We start from the raw sequence: 21586 nt of genomic DNA, 5'->3' as shown, positions 1-21586 counted from the left end.
TTCAATTTACTTTTCTTTTTTTTTCAGAAAAATCGAGATCAGAGTGTGCTTTAATTACTGACACATTCATGTAAAAGAATCCGACAGATGTGGGAGAAATATTCATAAAGTATGAATTCAAAATTGTATGATACATCATCTGCATACATTGTGCTTGTGTAATCCATCATATAAATCACAACAATCTGCACAGATTGTGCCAAATGGTTTCATATCTACCGTGGGAACAAATACATTATCATGTTTTATGCCTGTGCCTGTGTACTTTTGTTTTACTTACTTGAAAAAAGATTTGCTGTGTTTAGAGTCAGTGATAGATAAAAGATGAATATTTTGTTGCTGTGCTGACGTTGCTGTGTGATCACCCTCTTTTTTCATCCGGTGAACAACAGCTCTTTCACAAGAAAGCAATTCATTCACAGGGAAAATATAAACATGTGCGTACAGCAGCTTGAGACATTTTCAAGTTTCCCATTAATATTCGCTGCAAAGTTTTAAGTTGCAGCTTTTCTGTCTTCTCTCTCTCTCTGCTGTGAGAGATTTTATGTTCTTATGAGGTGCGTACTCTATTCAGCTGTTTGTCTGAGTGTGACTCAAGCTGGCCGCCTTTCTCAAGAAACCAACAGCAATTTGCAGTGGATTTGCAGATTTTATTTTAATAATGATTCCTGTAGAGGTGTTGTGTTGAGCAGGCGCCCCATATACAGAGGCTATAGTCCTCACTGCAGCGGCCCCGGTACGAGTCCATCCGGCAGCCCTTTGCCGCATGTCATTCCCCGTTTCTCTTTCTCCCCATTTCCTGTCTCTCTCCAACTGTCCTGTCAATTAAAGCGAGCTGGAAAATGATTCTGCTCTACGACTTTCTGCAGACTTCCTGTCACAAGACTGGATGGGCTAAAGAAAACACAATGAAAATTTAAAGCAGAAGTAAGCGGAATATTTGTGCTAATATAAGTCTTAAATAGTTGTATCTTCCGACAGAAATCACTTATATAGAGTGTTTGGTCTGAAACACGGGTCTGTCAGTCACTCTGCTCTGCTGTAAGCCGAGGAGAAAACTTTCCTTGTATCCTACAACCTTTATCCAATGAGGAGAGAGAACGGCATAAAGGGGCGGTCCTCTCTGTGTGTGCAGCCAAGGGATGCGCGTGGATGTGGTGACGTAGGGACGAGGGCGGGGACTGCTAACTCCATCGGCTGACAAGAAGTTAGCCAAAACCACCGGATCGCTTACTTCTGCTTTAAAGCACCCTAGAGGTTAAATGAGTTAAAGGCCTTACCCCCCTTATAACAGCAACTACCAAAGAAAACAGCATATACTGTACAGTATCTTCAACGTATCATTCCAAACTGGTAAATTTCCTAATAAAATAAAAAATAGCAAAATTTGTGCCGTTGTGTCTCAAATTACTTTCTTGTGTTACACATAGTACATGTGAATAAAGCAAAGCAAAGCAAAGATGTGTTGGACAATTGCAGACAGCAAATGTGGAGCCTTTGAGTCTCATTATGGACAGATGTTGATTGCCAAACTACACTTGAATGTCTGTTTATGGGTCTAGGGGGTACTGTTAAACATGAGGTAAAAGTTGCATGAAGCCCTCTGTGGCTCATCTCCCCTCATCTCAGCCAGCGGCTACATTAGCTTCTACTAGCACAACACACCAAAATCGCATGTCAAACAGTAAAACGCTGAAACCATGAAATACTCTTTTATCACAGTCTAATGTCAGAAGGTCTGTCTTATGTACACTGTTGTTCATGGACCATTCACTGTAAAAAAATTTAACAACCATCACTGCTAGTTAAAAACTGTCTGACTTAATTTTACTGTAGACAATTAAAACGAAACAAGCCATAGTGGGTTGTTTTTTTTTGTCAAATTAGGCACTAAATAGACATAAAAGGCCACACTGATTTATTACTTAATTACATGCAGTTTCTAATTACAATATAATGGTATGTCCTTTGTTTCCAGTTGTATTTTTTACTGTCTAATAAAGAGCATATTTGTAGTTTTGTCTCATGTGATATAAAGTACAGCTAGTTATGTCTTAGTGCAACATTTTATTTCTTGTTAGTGATACAAACTACAGCTTATTGCGTCCTATTACAAATCTTTACATAGGCTACTTATTTGTGTTAAATTCAATTCAAGCTATAGGTTGTTATGTCTTTTTAGTGTACCTTAAAATAAACTACAATGAAAATGTTAAAGTTTAACTGCCCACACAAGATCATATCAGCATGCCTGAACCTGCTCTCCACTCACACACACGTTTGCCAAATTAGATATTATGTTGGTTATTGAAGTCACATTTACATAAATGGTCTGAAATAAAAGATCTCATCCTGAGTGTAAACTCTACATTAAACTGTGGTAGCTGAGTGAGCTTTACTGTATCTTTTTTCATTTAACTCCTACCTTTATTCTTCTTTTATGCTGGAGGAGGAATGTATGAGGAGACTGTTGGTGTGGAAATGTGCTACAGCAGCAGCAGCATGCTGTGGGCTTCAGAGAGAGAAGGCACAGTAGCACACATTGTGTCTTCCTCCTCTCCAGCCAACTGCTTCACAGAGACTCTCAGAGGCCTCAGCACTGCCAGGGGCCTGTTTGGTTTTTGGACAGACATTACTCCATGTTTTTGAGTTGTTTTTTTTTTTTTTTTTACCCACATAGTGGCTCTCTTTAAATGCCAGAGAACACACTCAGAGGTGCCGTTGTGTAATTGGCGTTTCTTACGTGTACATGTCATTATGTTGTAGGTATGTGTTACTGTGTGTGTGAGCATCATGGTACCCAGAGTGAGGATCAGGGGCTATTTACAAGCTGAAAGACTCTTGTGATCTGTCGGCACCACACACCACAATGTTTGCTGACCAGTTTCAAATCCGGACGTGTGGCCAGCACAAACAATTAAAGGCCATGCCCACTGTGATCTTAGCCTTATTCTTTCATTATGGATCAGCAGCAGCAGGGGGGGCCCTAATTAGTCGCGTTGGCTTGCTGAGGAAATGAGTGGGCACTGATTCGACCGCGGGGCTGAAACGGGAGCCCCAGGGTTTCCGATGAGCCGGCTTCTTAGAGACAGTTTTGGCAGCGAACGGCTCATTCTCATTTTGTGTCTGTTTATAGCCATTAGCTGTCGTCTGTTCGCTCTCTTTGCCTGTGAGAACAACCCTGCTGATTGACTCCCAACTGTTGCGTTGGGGAATGTGATCTAGTTTTCCCAATTACTCTTCATTTCCCACACTATCATAACCAGGGATGTGATCAGGATCTTGCCGTGACCAATCTGTTTTCTGGATTAGAAATCAGCTGATGAGCTGAGCACTCCTCCTCAAACAGACTAAAAATCATAGCGCTGCTGTTTCTGGCTCGCAAAGTTGATTTCTAAATAAGATGTTTCAGATGAATACTTTTCGGTATGTCTCAACATTTCTTACGCTCTGCTCTCACACTTTCTCTCCCTGCTCCATCTCTCTCTCCTTCTCTTTCTAACACACTCTCTCTCTGATCTGTGTCTCCTGCCTTGTGTGTTGCAGCTGGGTACAGAGTGGACCGCTCCGGGCGAGTTCAGCAAGTTCAGGTCCCAGTCCTCCAAGCCTGTGCAGTAAGTACCTGTGACAACCACGCACATTTTCTTAACAGCACAGTTACTTGGCTCTCAACCCCGCTCTGAGCCAAAAAACAAAGCCCTGCTAACTTCTAACAGAAAGCTTGACAAATGCCCACCTCAACTGGAGCACCTCCCGTGGTCTCTGGTCCTGTGGCTGCAACCAGTGAAGTGTATCTTGACCTGTTCAGTAGCCAGAGACATAACTCTGCTACTTCAAAAGGTTTTCACCGCTCATATGCAGAAGTGAGTTGGTGGCTCACTGGTGTTCACAGGACAATAGGAGCTAGGTGTCTTCTGGGTGTATCTTCTGGGTACTTTCACGTATGGATGAATTAAGAAAAGACTGGTCTCATCCTCACTCTCCCTCTGAATGTAAGATGAGACTGTATTAACCTGTCCAGTCCTCTCAGATCTCTCCTCCAAAATCGCCGGGAGCTGCTGGAATAAGAGCACCTTTTAATTTGAGCACTGATCTGCAGCCAGTTTACTTCCAAAGTCATTGTAGAGTTGATACGATTATGCAGCGAGAGAAGAGATCCTAAGTACGGTGCTCCTATTCCTTTGGGCTCCCACATTTGCCTGATTGGATGCAACACACGCTGCAGAGTGCTGCCTTAAATTATTCACACACACACAGCCAGTGGTGTCAGTGGTGAAGGTTCCAAGTATTTCAGTACTTTTGAATGGCACAAGCTGGATGAAAAACACACAACGACGAAAAAGAAAAAAAATGTTTTCTTAGTTTAAAAGGATTTCTACTGAAAACAGTTTCAGTTTCAACATGGAACATTTTAATCATAGTTTCCTAATGGGCCTAAGCAACTTTCTAGGGGAGGAAATGATCTTTTATTAACAAATATTCAAATATAATCGATGTATATGTTTAAACATGAGTCAAAAAACATTTAATTTTTTGGATGATTATGTTAGAAAACAAAGATTTGTATAACAGTAACATAATTTGTTCCTATCAGCATGATGCAGTTATGCTTAATGTTGATAATTGATATTGCTCAGTGTAACACTATTGCTCAGTACACATGCATAATAGAAACACTGATGAGCTTTGGCGCTGTGGTGACAGCAGGTGCGTAAAAGGATCTCTCTGTTTGGTGACAGTGAGTGCAGGGGGAAACTTGGGTGAGAGAATTTTTGAAATATTAGAGTAGTTTAAGCATCATTTCTGAAACCCTAGTTTATATTAGTTTTAGTCTGTTTTATTGAAATACAGCACACAGACTTAGACACAGATCAGAGGCCCTGATCCCTCACATCCCACTGGCCATTTGTCTAATGTGTGATCATTTTTTATATATTTATTTTCTCCCCACAAGCTGTGTTGGCGTTTTCCACTAAAATAAAATAAACGGAATAGAGATGAAAATGTATGCCCCACGGTCCCATCAAAATAAAAATAACAACTGAGGCATTAAGGCCTAACATCAGAACATGTTCCTTATGGAGATTTAACAACTGCTGACTATTAAAACAAAAATGATATTGTGAAACTATCAAACTAAAAATATGAAGATCCAAATGATGCCTGTTGGTAAACAATCCATCATGGATATGCTGTGTCAATACAGTGACTAACATCGAGTCCAAGCTATGACAGTTAAATGTGGAGGTGTGCCATACCCCCTTTGTCTTGTCTGCAGTGTTAATGTGACGCTTTTGTTAATTCAGTCTGGCTCACTGTGTCACTCAAAGGTCTCACTGTGTCTCATCATTAATGTTAATGTTTCATCATGTGTCATTCAGAGAAGGATTATCAAGAAACATAAAACCACAAGAAAATCTTCAATGCTCATTTAAAACCATGCATCAGTCGCACATTCTGCCTTCTTTTGCTACACATAGACACACGCACATGCGTTATGTAATGAATGAAAATTCATTAATGACTGAACCCAGGCCAGGACCTGTTGGCGAGTGTTTCTGTTTGTCTGTGCGTGGGATTAACCGGGCCTGGTAAGCACAGCAGGCGCACCAGACAACAAGGGAGCACAGAGAGATGACAAAAGCTGAAGTAGAAAAAGAAGAAGAAAAAGAGGGAAGGAAAGTCTCTTATTTTCTCTTCCTGTCTGACAAGCGTCCTGCGATCTCCTGCAATAACAAGACAACAACAGAGTAGCCGAGCGTGGAGGCAGAATATGGCAGGAACATTAAAAAGGTTGTGCAGTGGGGAACTTTCATTGTGACACTGCTTGTGTTGTGACCTGTTACTGTGTCTTCTGGGGAGGATGGCTGTGTGTTTATGTCTTTTGGGTTTCAATAGAAACTGCTGGATGGTCTGGTTTAGAGCAGGTGGTGTCTTGACTGTATGGGATCTATTACAACATCAAAATCACCTACACTAAATTTTAACACTAAAATCCATGGTTGACATCTTAGTAATGTTGATGTGTGAAGTTATTTATGATGCCGCTGTCAGGTTGTGAAATATGGTGCATCAGAGATGAAACGGTTTGGAAAATTGTTATGGTTTCAGGGCTGGATAGGGCTAATGACTGAAGTCAGATCTGTGTTTATTGTATAGCTACACATTTTCACATGCTTCAGGGGAAATGTGTAGCTATACAAAGACTGCATGAAAGTCAAGCTTAAGATAATTAGGCAAAATCGGGTTTGATGCTTTCTGTGTGTGGGCGTGCAAAAGACATATATATAACATACTTGAGGAAATGCATGCCTCTGTGAATTACTGTGCATGTGTTTAAACGACAGGCCATTTGAAATTCTTCCCTGCATCTAATGACTTCATTGAAACATCTCAAAGCGTAAGCAGTTTATTCGTCATTCTCCATGTATTCCCTCTTGCCGTACTGAGGGACACGGATCCCTCACACACCATCACCCTCGACCTGTTTATAGACGAGCTGATGTGCTCTTGAGCGTGGCAAATTATGTGTGCAGCAGGATTAATCGTCGTGCATTCATGAAATGGTATTCCTCAAATTAGATGGGATAGAATTGAAATGAGGAAATTAGCAGTGTGGAACAGGACATTATGTCATTATTTTCTAAAAAGAGAAATTGCATCAGAGCGTGTGTACGGTAATAATAATCAGTCATTAGACAGATTTTATCACCTGGTAATTTGAAACATTTGTAAGCCTGATAAAATAAAGAAATAACCAAACAAACTGAAATGAAGTAGGTGTTTCTACAATATAATACTCAATTTATGGATGGAAGGCATCAGTGAAAATTATTAGTTATTACATCTAACGCCACAGCCAGCCCTCGGAGTCGGCAGCATGATACACTTGTGTAATTTGTTTTCCAGAGAATAGGTTCAGGGCCATTTGAGCCTATTTACAGACTCAGTTCTACCGCAGTTAAGTTGTGCGCACAGCCTTGATCAAAGATGCAATATAAAACAGCTCTCACAGTTTATGCGCCATTGTTTCTACTTATTATCATATTGGGCCCAGAACAGCATGGAATGGGCCAAAGTAAAACGGGGTATAAAAGAAGGGGGGTGAATGGTGCAGAGCAGAACATGAGCGAACAGAGAGCAGCCTTCAGAAATGTAATTGAACAGAGGATAGAAGAACACAACAGACACTCCCACTCTAGATAGGTTAGGTTTGTTTTGGTTTTCTCTCTCCTCTCTCTCTCTTTTCTTGTTTCACGCTTTGGACTGTGGGTATTTATACGTCTCGGTTCATTGGAGCTGTACAGCCGAATGTAGTAGAGCTGACTGAACAGTGACTAATGGCTGCTGCAGGGTTGAATAATATTGTCAGGGAATGAAGCATATTGTTGTTGAGGGGTTCACTCGAAACACTTCACTTGCCTCTTGGAGGTCTCCGTGCGATGCAATCAAAGGCTACTGAAACCAGCAAACACAGCTGTAAACTCATTCATACACATGCACATATGCCACATAGAGCGGTGTCATGCCCTCAGGACAAGCAAGGGCAGCAGTGCTTGACCAGTAAAAGCTAAAAATAGACATCAATTAACGTGATACGGAAGCGGAAGCAATATGTCGCCTTACGTCTCGGAGCAATGTTCTGCTCTTTAAAGATTGTGATATTGACGGGTTGCAATCATCTTGTAAATTACTGCCCCCTTGTGGCCACTGCAGGCTATTGTCTCTTCAAGCTAGGTAGGCCACCAGTTGTAGTAGTAGCAATTTAGTAGTATTTATTTAGTTGTAAATATTGTCTATGTCTCTATTGTCTTAAAGTTTCATACAGGCATCTCCTAAACTCAGTAACGCCTTGATGGAACTTCTTCAGATTTGACAAAAAAAAAAGTTTGAATCGAAGATTACTTCACAGATTTACATTGTTGTGGTGAAAGGTCAAAGGCCAAGAGCATGATGACCTCACAAAACATGATTTTAGCCTCCTACACTATCTAAAGAATTATCCAAAATAAAGCCCTGCATGTCTTGTTGACAAAGGATGACTAAGGATCATTTACTTACATTATTTATGCACATTCACAGATGTAGATGGAGACGTTGCAGCAGCAAGTAAATGAGCTCATTACATTTGTGATTTATCATCTTAAATTGGTACTAATCACTTTGGTCAACATGTGTGACGACAAGGAGTAAGGATGTGATGTCGTGCAGCTTTTAATAACTCTTTTTGTATGGGAGGCTCTTGTAGGAACATTAATTCAATGTGCAGATTTATATTTAACTAGTTTTTAGATCTGCTTGCTTCTCTGTACAAGTCACTGCACGCCACCGACATTCAATATGTATAACAATTACAAACACCCTCTAGTTGGCAGTCCCACTGTGGTTACTCCTAGTGTACCCTCATCTCAACCTTGCCACATTTGTCCCATTAGGTCATCACTCTGTCTCGCTCTCTCTTGCTCATTTTTATGGCCCACTCCTTCTGTCTGATTCAATATAAAGCTGTAGAAGGGGAAGAGTAAGGCTCTAGGTGTGTGTCTGTTCCAAGATTGAGAGAAATGAAGCTTTTCCTTAAACACCTGTTCCCTTTCCCTCAAATGCGTGTTTTGTCTCCATCAGTGGGGTGTGGCCATCGTGTTGCTGCAGAGTGTGAAAACTTGTCCAAGGTGGCAATTTGAAAAGATGATATACTGTAGACAGGAACGTTAGATCAGTACACCTGTTAGGGAGATCTTGTAGTCATAGCCACACCACCTGGCTATGACCACCTGGAGGTAATGAGTCACAGTGTTTAGTGAGTGTGTGGGAGTGTGAGTGTTTATAGAGGAGAAATAGTTTTGCTTATGTTCTAACTCTGAAGTTTGTTTTATATAACTTGAAGTTGTCCCTCTGGCTGTCTGGCAGTCAGTTTCTTTCCTAAGTTCTTTGTGGCTCAATCTCATTAATACTTATGTGTGAGGGTTTATACATGGTTGCCCATGAAGTTGGAATAATTTAGTTTTCAGACACATTCCTTTTTTTATTCTATTTAATGATTAATTGTGGTTTGGTTTCCACATATTTTTGTAAGAGATTGATCAATAAAGTTTTAAGTTTTAAGAAGATATTCACTTTATCTATCAAGAATAAATCACATTGTCACTATCATGTCATCAGAAGAACATTTAAAAAACATTTAATTCCAACTTGATGGGCCACTGTGTCATTAAATGAAATGTAGTAAAAGCCCCATGGTCTCTGTGCCTTACTTGAATTTGGCCCAATATTATTTGTCTGTGAAAACAGAAAGAAAATCAAAAACAACCAGGGAATAGTCATACTGAAATTATCTGATGGCCATTCAGATAATATAAGTTAATAGCCATTTAATTAAGTGCAAATGATAAACATTTTCCAGTTTCAGCTTTTTAAATGAGAGCATTGCTACTATTTTCTCTTTTAGATCTTATTAAAATTAATATTGTCTGTGTTTTGGATTGTTGGTCAGACAAAATAGCAGCAGTTTGAAGGTGCCACTTGGTACAGTACTTAGGGAAATTATGATGGGCTAAAATTGACAATTTTCTGCTTTTTACTCTCTAAGTGATGTATCAATTTAGAGAATAGAATATAGATATTGATAAAAAATAAATAATTCCTAGTTATAGCCCAACATAACTGAGCCATCTAATCACACTCTGAAATGGCTGAAGGAAAACTCAGTAGCAACAAAAAGCTGCCTTTCAAAACAATACCTTTCTCAGTTTGAAAGTGCCCCCTCCCTTTGTCTGTCTCCGTGGAGTTTCTGTCTCCACCTCTGCTCAAAACTGTGAAGTGATAGCTTTGCCATGCCTGCTAGTTACTGTCACAACAGCTTGATGAGTGACAGTGAAGTAGTCAGATAAGGAACCCAGATAACCCCGTCAACACTCTCCACTCTCTGACACAGCTAGCAGAGCCTGCGGCTGTATAGACAACACCGGAGAGATTGACATTTACTAAAATTCTACAAACTGAACTGTGCTGAGTTGCATACTGAGCCCGCCTGACACCGCACTTGACGCTGCACTTGACGTCGAGCATTTTCTGAGCCTTTTAAGCAGCTCCGGCTGAGATGTGATTGACAGTCCATTGAAGATTAAAGGAAATATTGTTTGAGATATCGGAAAGTAATGAGCGCTGACTGAATCTCATCAGCATGGCTGGTTGAAGTTCAGAAAAATGCCAAAGCCAAAGTCAATCACTCACTCACAACATCTGTGTTTCTTACGCGTTAGCATTAACTAGCATGTGCCTCTAGATGAGTCTGCAGCCACTGGGGTCTGGCTTGTTGAGCCTTTCACCTTCAGGTGTAATGACAAAAATTAAAAATGGCTGCTGCAGACCTTTGACAGTGGCATGGTGAGGAGGAGAGGCGGAAGCTGATTCCAAGGTTATCTGTGATGCTGCAGCTGGCATTTTAAAGCAGCGTTCACTCCACAAACTGCAGTAAATGACATTTACACCCAATCCTCCACAGATATGCGGGCGCTGATGTGTGCTCTTCCTTGATGTGTGGGCGCACTTGCATGATAGTTTACGCCTTCTTACTTTTCAAGACGACTTTTCTTTCCCCTCTTAACTTTCTCCACTTCTTCCTTTTCATCTTTCTTTTCCTGTCACAAACTGACACCGCTCCCAATTGTTTTCTATACACACAACTGTACAGAAAACCTCCAAATCCCAGTAAGAGTTAGAAGGAGAGAGTTGTGTCTTTCCAAGCAACAATGAAGGAAACCTAGTGAAGAATGACCAGTTATTTCGTTATGGGATCTCTCAGTATCTATAATTGAATCACTTAAGCACTGCTGGCTATTAGCTGGCGATGAGACTCAAGCATTTAGAAAGAGAAGTATGGTACTTGTGCTCATGACATCATAGGAATACAGATTGAGCATCTTGCACCTGCGCTGTCTCATTATATGTATGTATTCACTTAAATGTGTATGTTTCTCTCCACTCAAGTTAATTGGTGTAGCAATTGAATTATAATGAAGCTTTTTGTCAGCAAGGTGCAATGACTTCTCTGTCCCGCTTTACTCCCCTCATGCTTTTCACTTTGCCATCTGTTTCTATGAGTGATGGCAGCCTGCTGAGACACAAATCTCTGAGCGTGTGTCTGTGTGTGTGTGTGTCTGTGTGTCTCTGTGTGTGTCCATGTGTATATAGAGGCTTATGTTTAATCAGAATGTCTTTGGGGGTGCTGATGCTCACTTCTTCAGCGGTAAAAGACTGCAGTATTGCGGACGTCTGATTGGCAGTAATGCATGCGTACCACAAACCCATGACACAGAGTTGCTTCCAGCCAGACGTGATCCGAGACAGTAATGATGACAGAGGGTCAGCTTAGAGGAAACAGAAACACGAACGGATCCGTGCCTCGACAAAATCCTTTCTCCGAGCTCCGCAGGCTGTTACTTCCTCCTCCTTTTGCTCTGAAACGACAGGTGTGTATTTTTCCCCCCCGTATCATGTCCAATCAACTGAATTCACCACAGGTGTGCTCCAATCAAGGTGGGGGAACATTTCAAAGATGATTCTGAGAAAAGAGAGGCACCTGAGCTACATTTCAAGTGTGGTAGCGGAAGGTCTGAATAGTAGTAGGCTATATGTCAATGTGGTATTTTTTCATTTGCAAACACTCTCTAAAATTCAGTTTTTGTCATCAAAGGGTATTAAGTATAGATTAAGTGACATTGTTATGCTTTCATTTGTATGGGCTTTATGCACAGCTCCACGACTTCCTGAACTTCCAAATTATTGGACAAACTGATTAATCCAGGTGTGTCTGAATAGTCACATTGGTCAGACAAAACAAGGATTAATCAGTTTGTCCAATAATGTAAGACAGGAAATAAAGGAGCTGCCTTAAGTTCAGGAAGTAGTGGAGCTGTGCATAGAGCCAATTCTAACAAAAGGCAGCAACATAATAATATGAAGAGAAAAAAACTAAGGGGTCTGAACACTTTTCAGATGGAAGGCCAATGTTTAAACATGGTCACTCTAATTTCTTTTTTAAAGGAACCAGTTATTTTCTTTTACAGCTGGACTTACTGTAGTAAACACTCAAGCAGCAGTTGAGTCAGTTTTTATAAAGTGCCAATTCACAACAGAAGTGATCTGTTATCACTTTTCAAACAGTGCAGGTCTAGACCTTTTTCTTTATGGTATGTCTTTCTTTCTTTATGATTTATTTACAGTAACCCAACAATTCTCATAAGAGCAAGAGGTGAAGAGAATAGTGAGCACTGGGCGGCGGGGGTAAAGAAACGCCTCCTTTTAAGAGGTATAAGGGTGGGTGGCCATATGCATCGATTGGAGTGGGAGAGATATAGAACATGCAAGCAGAAGAGGAGAGAGAGAGAGAGAGCAAAGATAAAAAGAACTGCATGCTATGCATTTTATTGATAGTGACAGTAACAACAATAATAAAAGTAAGTAGAGTATTTGTTTTGGCTACATGTATTTTCACACACTACACTAACAAGTGTAGACTACATACTGTAAGTGTGATGTATGTGCTGTATGTGTGACTGGCTCAAAATAAACTACAGTTACCATGTGCAGGAAGATTCTTACCAGTGTAACACTATGGCTCACTGACACAATTTGGGGCAATAGGAATACAATGTATCAATTCATGACAGCACAGGCAATACATGTTAGTAGGATCAATTCATTTTTGTTGACAGTGCAAAGATATAAAATGTGGGCCATGATGAAAAGAGCTCATGTTTATTGTTGCTGAGTATGTTCTTTCTTTTCCTTCATATATCCTCACATTCAAGCCACTGACAGAGCAGTTGGAGTGTTAACACCAAATCAACGTGTGAAAAGGGTGAAGTGGTGGGACGGTGGAGAGCATATTACGCCATATTAGATAATTACATATGGGGGTAAATGGATACGGTGGATGGAGGGAGAAGAGTCAGTGCAAGAAGCGACGGACAAGATACAGGAGGAGAGAGGGAGAAAGAGCAGGGGATGAAGGAGAGCGGTGGGAGATGAAGCGGAGGGAGGGGATGGAAGAAAGAGGATTTATTGAGGCTGCAGGGAAGAGCAGCGTGATAGCTCTCTGATGGATTAGTGGAATGCATGAGAAATGGAGTGAGGAGGGGAGAGGTTTGCGAGGGGAGAAAAGTGAAGTTTGTGCATCTCCTTGGGGCAGCTCTAAACACTGGTATCATTAATGTAATTGAGAGGAGAGCACTCGCCGAGCGCAGTCTTTTGTTTAAAGGCCACCTGTGGGTATTAGAGAGGGGGAAATCAGGCAAGAGGAGGAGGAGGAGGAGAGAGACGGGGACAGGGTTGACAGTCAGATAGCATTAATGAGAAATTGAGTTGGGAGGAAGAGTGGAGATACTGCGAGAAAGTAGAATGAGGAAATTGCTGTAGCCTGCAGGCAGATAGGAAACAGACAGTGTGATGAAGGGAGAATACCAGAGAGTGGACTTGTATTTACTGAGGGCAGAAAGTACACTGTCTCCATTTCACTGTAGCTGTGCTCGCTGCAAAACAGCCCAGTAATAGAAGGTGTGTGTGTGTTAATGTGGGTCAGTCAGTCTTCAGGGATGTTGTGCACCCAACCTTTTGTATATTTATTTAGACAACCCCGTAGTAAAAGAGTGTTTCTTGTGAAAGAAGCTTTGTCTCTCAGCAGGGAAAAAAAAACCTCTCTATACATTTCCATACCAAATAAATATTTCATGCTTCAGATCCAGCAGACTCCGGCAGACATTGTCTAGCTCCAACAGTTCCATCTTGTGTTATCCAGCCCAGTCAAGCTCATTTGTCTGTCTCTATCTGTTCAACCCAAAGAAGAGGAACTGGAAACAAAGAGTCCAATTAGTCAGGCAATTAGACTCTTGTTTTGTGTCCTCTACTCATCCTCTGAGTCACATGCTAATAGCCATTCTTTTCTCTTTCAGCTCTCATTTGCCCTTCACATGGTCTTTTATGTGTTTCTTTTTTTTGTCCCCTCATCCCTCTTCCTCCGGCGTGGCGTTCTGTATGAAATCATGTCTCAGTGATATTCGCTGTAATGTATTTTTCCTTTCAAGATACAGAAAGCATTTATAATTCCCTCTCTGTTTCTGCTGTTCATTTGCTATTTATCGCTCCTCCTTCATCTTTCTTTCCGCCTGTCTCTCTGTCTCTTCATCTCTTTCAACCAGAGCCCGCCTTGTCATCCATCACAGAAGGACTGGTGTGACCAGTCTGCACACACATCGCACACACACACACACACAGATTTATGCAAGTGCAAAACACTGTCCTTCCTACTTTGTGCTCCTTTTGTTTTCCCTCTATCTTTCTGCGTCTTTCTCCCCAGAGTTTAATAGAAGCCTTTTGGCCAGTCATCTCAAATATTCATATTCCCCCTCATCACTCTTTCTCATTTCTTCCCATATCTATATTTGGACCAATCATGATTAATTTACGCCTTGTAGTTTCCCAAAGAATAACCGTCTACTTCACACAGAATTGAAAATAAAAACAATACATAGACACAAAGAAATGATGCAAAGTCGTTTTCAAACAGGAAATAACTCTCTGCAGAGAACCACAGACTCAATCCTACAGCACTTAAATGTCTCACCTGAATAGTGGAACCAAATTTCATGGACCAAAACCAAAGTTGTTCAACTGGCAAATTACTTTAAATCACAAAGTGAAAATCCAAAGGAAATAGTCAAACAACAGATAGAAAAGTGTGAAAAAAGAACTGCTGCTTATCCATCTCAGTGTGTCATGATCCTTTTGTTTGCTTCAATCTTACTCTGTTCTGTTGATACTCCTGCTATCTCTCTGTGTGTCAGAGAGAGAAATGCATGTGTGTTGTCTTATCTGGTATCTTACAACAGGTAAACAAGTTCTTATTGGCCGAGCTGCCAATCTCTCACTGCTGAAGTCGAGGCTCACCGTGTGTGTTTTTAAATTTCCGAGAGCTAGAAGAAAAGAGATCCTCAAATGTTGACAGACAGTAGTATGTCGAGGATGCGTTTTGAGAGCTTTGAGTGCATATCTGTGTGGCTGTTATCTTTTTGAACTGCGCAGTCCTCCGTATCTGCGGTTGTGTATCAGTCCGACTCGGGAAACACTGTGGCGGCAGACTGCGCCCTCTCAGCTCTGACATTAGATTATCCCACAGATGGAGTCAGATTATGGTTTGAAACAGACAACCTAATGAATGGTCAGGAAATGCACTGATATTCCCTAAAACCATCCACAGGCGTCTGCTCGGGGAACAGGAACTTGATAAGCTGAAACTGGCAGAAATATCAGTTCCAGTTCAGGATGTTAAAAGAGAGACGTTACATGTCAACCCAAAATTAGATTTAGAAGGATTGGGATAGTGAGATTTTATTGCCCCCTTTTAAAACCCAGTTATGTTTTGTCTGATTGTAATATATTCATGTGATAGATATTCTTCATTAAAGACATAATGTTGCCCTCTTTTTATAATTCTGATTACTCACTTTCCCCGCATTATCATTACACTCATTAAAGTTTAATCTGATCTAATCTAGTCCAGTGAGTGAAGTGAATGTAAAATAAGTAATAAATTACTCCCTTTCTTTAAATGTGGCTCGGCTCGGACTCTTGGTTTAGGGAAACAGTGTTTGGTTTGAATCATTCTGGGAAAGGGCAAGCTGGATGCCACATGCTGAAAGTACCACTTAAGTTTTCTGAGTGCCGTTTCAGCAGCTGCACAGAGAGACGTTCCCTATTCATGAGAGAGTGACCTTAGCACACTGTCACTGCTCCCCTGCACCTGCAGTGATTTATTGGTTACAGAACACTGCGCAGCCGGATGATGCGACGGCATTTTCTCTTCTTTTTTTTCTTTCTTTTGCACAGGGCAACACGCGCCCCCTCCACCTCACCCCAACCCCTCCCCTCCCCCGGGCGTTTGCCCTTCCCTCGCAATTCAAGTCAACCGCATCCACAACGGAAACTCACGTAGTCACCATAACAGAAGTCACATCATTTAGTATATTTATATTATATATTTGTTCTTCAGCTTTTCTCTCTGGGTTTTGCACTGTTGGTGAGACAAAACCAGCAGATCTGGGAACTTGTTTAGGCATCTGTCACTTTTGTGCAATTTCATAGACTAAAGGATTAAAAAACACAGAATTTCTAGAGCAAAAATAACTTACGCTTTGCGTTTCTTCGTTTCCACATTATCTCCTTTTTTTTTTTTTGTGGGACTATTTTCAATTCAAAACACAGACTTCATCAAAGAAGATGAGCTCGTGTTTGTTTCAGGAGACAAACAGGAGACAGGAGAGAGAGACAGGGGAAACATCACAGAGAAACAAGGCGCAGGAAACAGAAACAAAGACAGAAAATGCAAAGAGAAAGAGCAAACCATCACATACTATAATGGATCAGAGCACATGAATATGGAGCAGCCAAATGACTCCAAAGTAGCATAAGTTACAGTTATGAGTTGCCAGGCTGCAGCAAACTGAAAAACCTAATCTCATTTATAGGAAATGGATTTTACAGTATACAGTATGGTTATATCTTTATGGGGATTTTCTATTCAACATTCATGTTTAAACAAACTGTATATTTGAACACACACACAAAAGGTCTTATTTGGTGTCACACAATGTGTGTGCATGACTGCATGTCTGTGTTTTGAGAGTTAATGATGTGTGTGCAGTGTTCGGGCATGTCTCATTCAGCAGCAGATGCTGCCTTATTATCTGTGATGTGTTTTTGATAAGAATAAAGCATTGTCACTCTGTGCGTGTATTTCATCAGTGCCGGGAATAACATACGCAGTGAAACTTTAAATCAGACCTTCACTCTGTCTAACTAGGAGTTCCTGAGAAATACTGGAGCTTGTAGTATAAGTGAAAAATGTTGATTTATGTGGAGCATCGATTTTTCTTCCTCCCCAGTCGCAAAAGAAGTGTTTTATTCAGGACCAGAGACTGATAATATCCTGGCTCACTGCCGGCTCTTTTGCCATCTAGCCTGTAGCACTGAGTTATATTTTAGGCTGATTAACTAGTTTATATCCAGGTTAAACTATTATGTTTTAAAACTATTTTGTGCTTTTAAAAGTCAAACAGTTTGCCTTGATCCACTGCAGTCTCATTAAAGCTGGATATTCCTTAAGTTTTTGATGACTCAAGATTGCACACAGTTGTATTTCTCGGGGGCTGCACACAATAACTGTTGGTATTCTCTCATAAGTCTTGGTCACTGGGAGAGAGGGCCTTAGGTGGATGGAACTGCAGCAGCTTCTATTATAGAAATGTTCTTTTTTTTCATCAGTGTCAAATAACTTTCTCTTCGTTTCCTTTCAGCCTGATCTCATCCAGGCGATACTACTTTGAGATCCTCCACAAGCAGGACGACAAGGGCTCGGATCACGTGGAGGTTGGAGTAAGTGGACTGTTCTATTCCTCTGCACCAATTTCTCTCTCAGTAGTGGCTTAATACACCTCAGGCGAAAGCGCAGAGAAGAGCAGGGCTTAATTTCAAGATGAAGTTTTCGAATGAGAGCCCACACGCCTTGTGGGAGCCTGTACTCCGAGTGGGAGGGCAGATGATAAAAAGAGATCACTGGTGTGTGTATTGAATGAATCTGTTAATAAGCCTCCGGTTATTGTCATCGTGGTGACCATCATCATCAGCAGAGCAGCAGCAGTGACGCTGGAACACAGAATTTCATTGTCGTTTTTGCAGCCTTTAGGTTAATGATTTTTTCTTCTTCTCATTCTGTCTGGATCCCCTCAAAACCCTGTCTGAGTGCTTCTGGCTTCTTTTCTCTGCTAATATTTATGTCCTCGTATTCTTGTTTGTTTATTCCTGGGTCTTATACATGTAATCTCCTCTCATTTATTTTTTACCGTACCATGCTTCCACACAAGCCACTCATCACTTTACTCCTCCTTATCCACAGCAATATTTCTCAGCCTCACAGCCATTGTCCTTTTCTCTGCTCCTCTGGTCTCTCCGACCTCCAGTCTGGTCAGTGCTGGGCTCAGAGTGGCGGCTTCTGGCTGCCAGTTTTAAGAGAGAGTTTGACAGGGTGATGCGGGAGCACCATGCTGAACTTGGTCGCTGTGTGTTGCCAGGATGATCACACATTTAAAAATGAGAGGCAGGCAGAGGTCTGTGTTTGAGTGTATGAAAAAGCAGCTACTTCACAACCATGCCACAGTGACACTTCGGCCTGTAGTCTATTTTAATATTCATAAATTGGCACAGTCAGGTGGAAACTACCCATGGCGATGTTTTCTCTGAAGTTTCACACAGGCGGTATGAAATGTCCTGTTAGTGGTAGGTCCCCCAAGTGCTATACAGTTGTTGCGTTGTGGGTTGTTGATGTGGGTGTGTTATGAATATTCTGCTGATGATGTGCAAGTGTGACTAATAAATTACAGCCCATGACAGCCAGAACCCAGTGGTAAACAAATACCTTCCCCTTTATGTGGAGAGCCTCTGCAAAGGACAAACAAACTGAGTTGGTGAGATATGATGCAATAAACGCTGAGAGGATACGCTGTTATTATGTCCTTGATGTTTCATTAATGACTCCTGCTGGTTGGTTGAGCATCTGTGTCCAGGGCAGAGGCCTCGTGAAGTTGATATGACTTCTTAACCTGTTGCCAAGTAGTTGCCTATTTACACATGGAGCACTAAAATAAACATTAAAATTCATGCTGGGCTGGTCGTGTCCAGGAGGTTGTTGATGCATTTTTTCATTAAAAGTGACTTCTTGTTTGCCTTAGTACGGATGAAAACAGGGTTGAGATTCAGGTGTAAGACCAAAACAATGAGCTGAAAAATAATAAAACGTTCTATAGTTCTTAGGGGAACTTAAAAGTAAGAGATAGTTACTGTTGGTTTTATCACTAGAACCTTTTTTCTCCATTGTCAAAAACACATAAATATATTATTTAAACCTAACACTATGAATTGTCTCACTGGTGTATGTAGAAACATAAACATCCTTTTGTTTCTTAATGTATGACTATCTGTTATGTTACAATATGTATAAGAGCAGTTTTTGTTAAACTTTTTCATAGCGAAAAAAAAAAGAGAGAAACTGACCCCAATTAGACCAAGGATACCCATTTCAAAATATGTTTTTCACAGAGTCCCCACACCAGATGGGGGAGCCTTTTAGATGTTTTATTCTAAAAAGTGTTTAAAACTCAGGTCCAATATACTATATTCTGCTATTCTGTTACTACTGTTGCTGTCACTATGCCCCCTGTGAGAACTAGTGTCCAGAGGAGACATGTAGCTGTCTACAGCCTCCTTATGTGGACAGAGTCAGCTAGTATCCTTACCCATTACAAAAGAGAGAGAGGGAAAATGCTTTAAAAAAAATTCACATAAGAAACTCGCAAATCTTTTGCACTTGCAGTTAAGATTTATGGCCTTCAGACTGAAGGTCTTGGTCTCTTTAATCAGAGCTCACCGGCTTCATACAGACAAAGGTTGAATTCACACAGCTGCCAAAAAGGGGAGGAGAGGAGAGGGAATAAGGAGGAGGAGAGAAATGGGAGCAGGCGTGTGGAGAAGAATATAGACAGGGTGTGAGTTGGAGGCTTTTATAATAAGTATTTCTGTTCCTGCTACCTTGTGCTGTTCTTCTCATTCAAATCATCAACTTCCACAAACACAGACTCTACACGGCATCCAGAAAACTGTTTGTGTGATCATGTGCACGAGCACATCAAGGTCATGTGGAAATCCATCTCTCTCTCTCTCTCTCTCTCTCTCTCTGTCTGTCCCAACCCTCCCCTGCCCTCCCCTCATCAAAGTCGGTTTGCACTAGTAGAAACAATTTAATGAAGCGTATAAAAGTCATGCAGCAAATCAAGATTGTGTGCAGTAATGTGTGTGTGTGTGTGTGTGTGGTGTGCTTTCTTAGTAAGGTCTGTATGTGATTTAACAGTGGAATACATTTCACACCTTGACAAAAATAGCAGATTTACCGTGACCGGCCCACAACAGCATAAGCCCTGGGCTCACATAAATCCTCAGAAACCCAGGCACTCATTTGTTAAAGAGCAGATACTGTGGATTCACAGCTCTTTCGTCTGTGTTCAGTGCCAAGCGATGATTGCACGGTCAAAGATTGGCTGGTCTTTGGGAAATTGTACTGCATTTGTTTAACTGCACTTGCGAAACACAAGCGAAAAATGGGAGTAAATATCAGATACCAGTGCACAAGTGCAGTGTGAAGGTAGAACATTGCAAAGAGGAGCCTTGTTGTCACTGTGTTGGTTCATTTTGTTTCCATTGTGTGAAGGAATTAGGGAGAATGGCCGCAGGAAGGTGAAACATAAACAGCATAGAGGCAGGGGATGGAAACAAGTGTATTTGTAAGTATAAACAGCAGGCCAGTGAATGAGACTGTTGAGTTGTCAGGATGAGCAGGCAAGTTCCCAAACCCGCACTCTGACTGAATCTTTTCCACTCTGCACTCTACCTCAGTGTTTTCCCTCAGTCAACTTCAAATAAACTCAACTCTCTTTAGAGTGATGACTGTTTTTATTTAGTTTTTTTTTTTTATGGATTACGTGAGATGCAAGAAGATTTAGCAAGTCGGTACTTTCATTAATGTTATATATATATATATACATGCCATCTGGATCTTTGTCAGTGAAAGACGGGATCTTTCCGCTGGCCTAATGGAAAACGTCTCTTGCTAGCCTTGTGACAGAATGAGGGAAAGTGTCTGCAATTAAATGGCGTGATTGAGAGGAGGGATAGTGAGAGGAGGAAGAGAAGAAAGTCACGCCTTAATTAGCGATGGCAAGTTTATGGAGAGGCAGAGGTGTGGGATTTAAATGCAGGATTTTAATGGCCCCCATTTTATCACCCCAGGCCAAACCTCAAACTGCCCACCAATTCATACTCTCACACACTCACCCTCCTACACACACCCGTCTACCATTGCCCCCGCACACTCATGGGTGCAACATGTAGGCCCCTCAACATCTGCCTCGCGCCTTCCCTCCTCAATATAAATCAGTAGTGGTCGGTGTGACCTGAAGCCAGCTGTTAAAATATATAGTGTGTGTCCTTATATCGTGGAAATAAATTGGATTTCTCTCAGCTTTTTTTTTTTTTTTTTACCACTTCAACACCTTTTAGGGTTGTGTCTAGTTCAGCAGCTCTCAAACATATGGAGTAGTTTTTTTTCTGCCTCTCTTCACTTTTAACCACACTTTTTTTTCTTATGGTACTTTTCATCTCATTTACTTTATCATTACCATGCAAACCTGTGCTTTTATCTAATAATATCATCTTTGTTTCCTGTCTTATACACAACTCTGCTTTTTGTTTGACAGGACTACATTAGTTATATTTGTGACATCATGACATTTCATTTCATTAATCAGTGTATGGAAAAATCAAGAACATTGGCATTAGCGTTTACCTCAATGTCCATATAGACAATAGATTGTTTTGACCCTTGTTCTTTGTCCTCTTCTTATCCTCTAGAGGCAACATCAATGCCAGTCAATACTACGGTATAATAACTCTTATGAGTGTGGTTACCATCCAGGTTGTCTCTCTT

General features: G+C 41.0%; 1 protein-coding gene across 1 annotated transcript in view; it reads left to right on the top strand.

Annotated features, from left to right (window-relative positions):
* The window catches only part of b4galnt4a (beta-1,4-N-acetyl-galactosaminyl transferase 4a), a gene marked incomplete at both ends in the record, with an annotated part of 123560 nt that overhangs the window by 86216 nt on the left and 15758 nt on the right, over positions 1-21586 (top strand). Inside the window, 2 exons of the mRNA XM_083973157.1 lie at positions 3547-3614; positions 17349-17427. Coding sequence (XP_083829283.1) covers positions 3547-3614; positions 17349-17427 — 147 coding nt within the window. The remainder of the gene's footprint in view (positions 1-3546; positions 3615-17348; positions 17428-21586) is intronic.

Source organism: Trachurus trachurus, assembly GCF_905171665.1.
Source record: "Trachurus trachurus genome assembly, chromosome: 6".
NCBI classification, from domain to species: Eukaryota; Metazoa; Chordata; class Actinopteri; order Carangiformes; family Carangidae; genus Trachurus; species Trachurus trachurus.
This window is presented reverse-complemented; position numbering and strand designations above follow the sequence as displayed.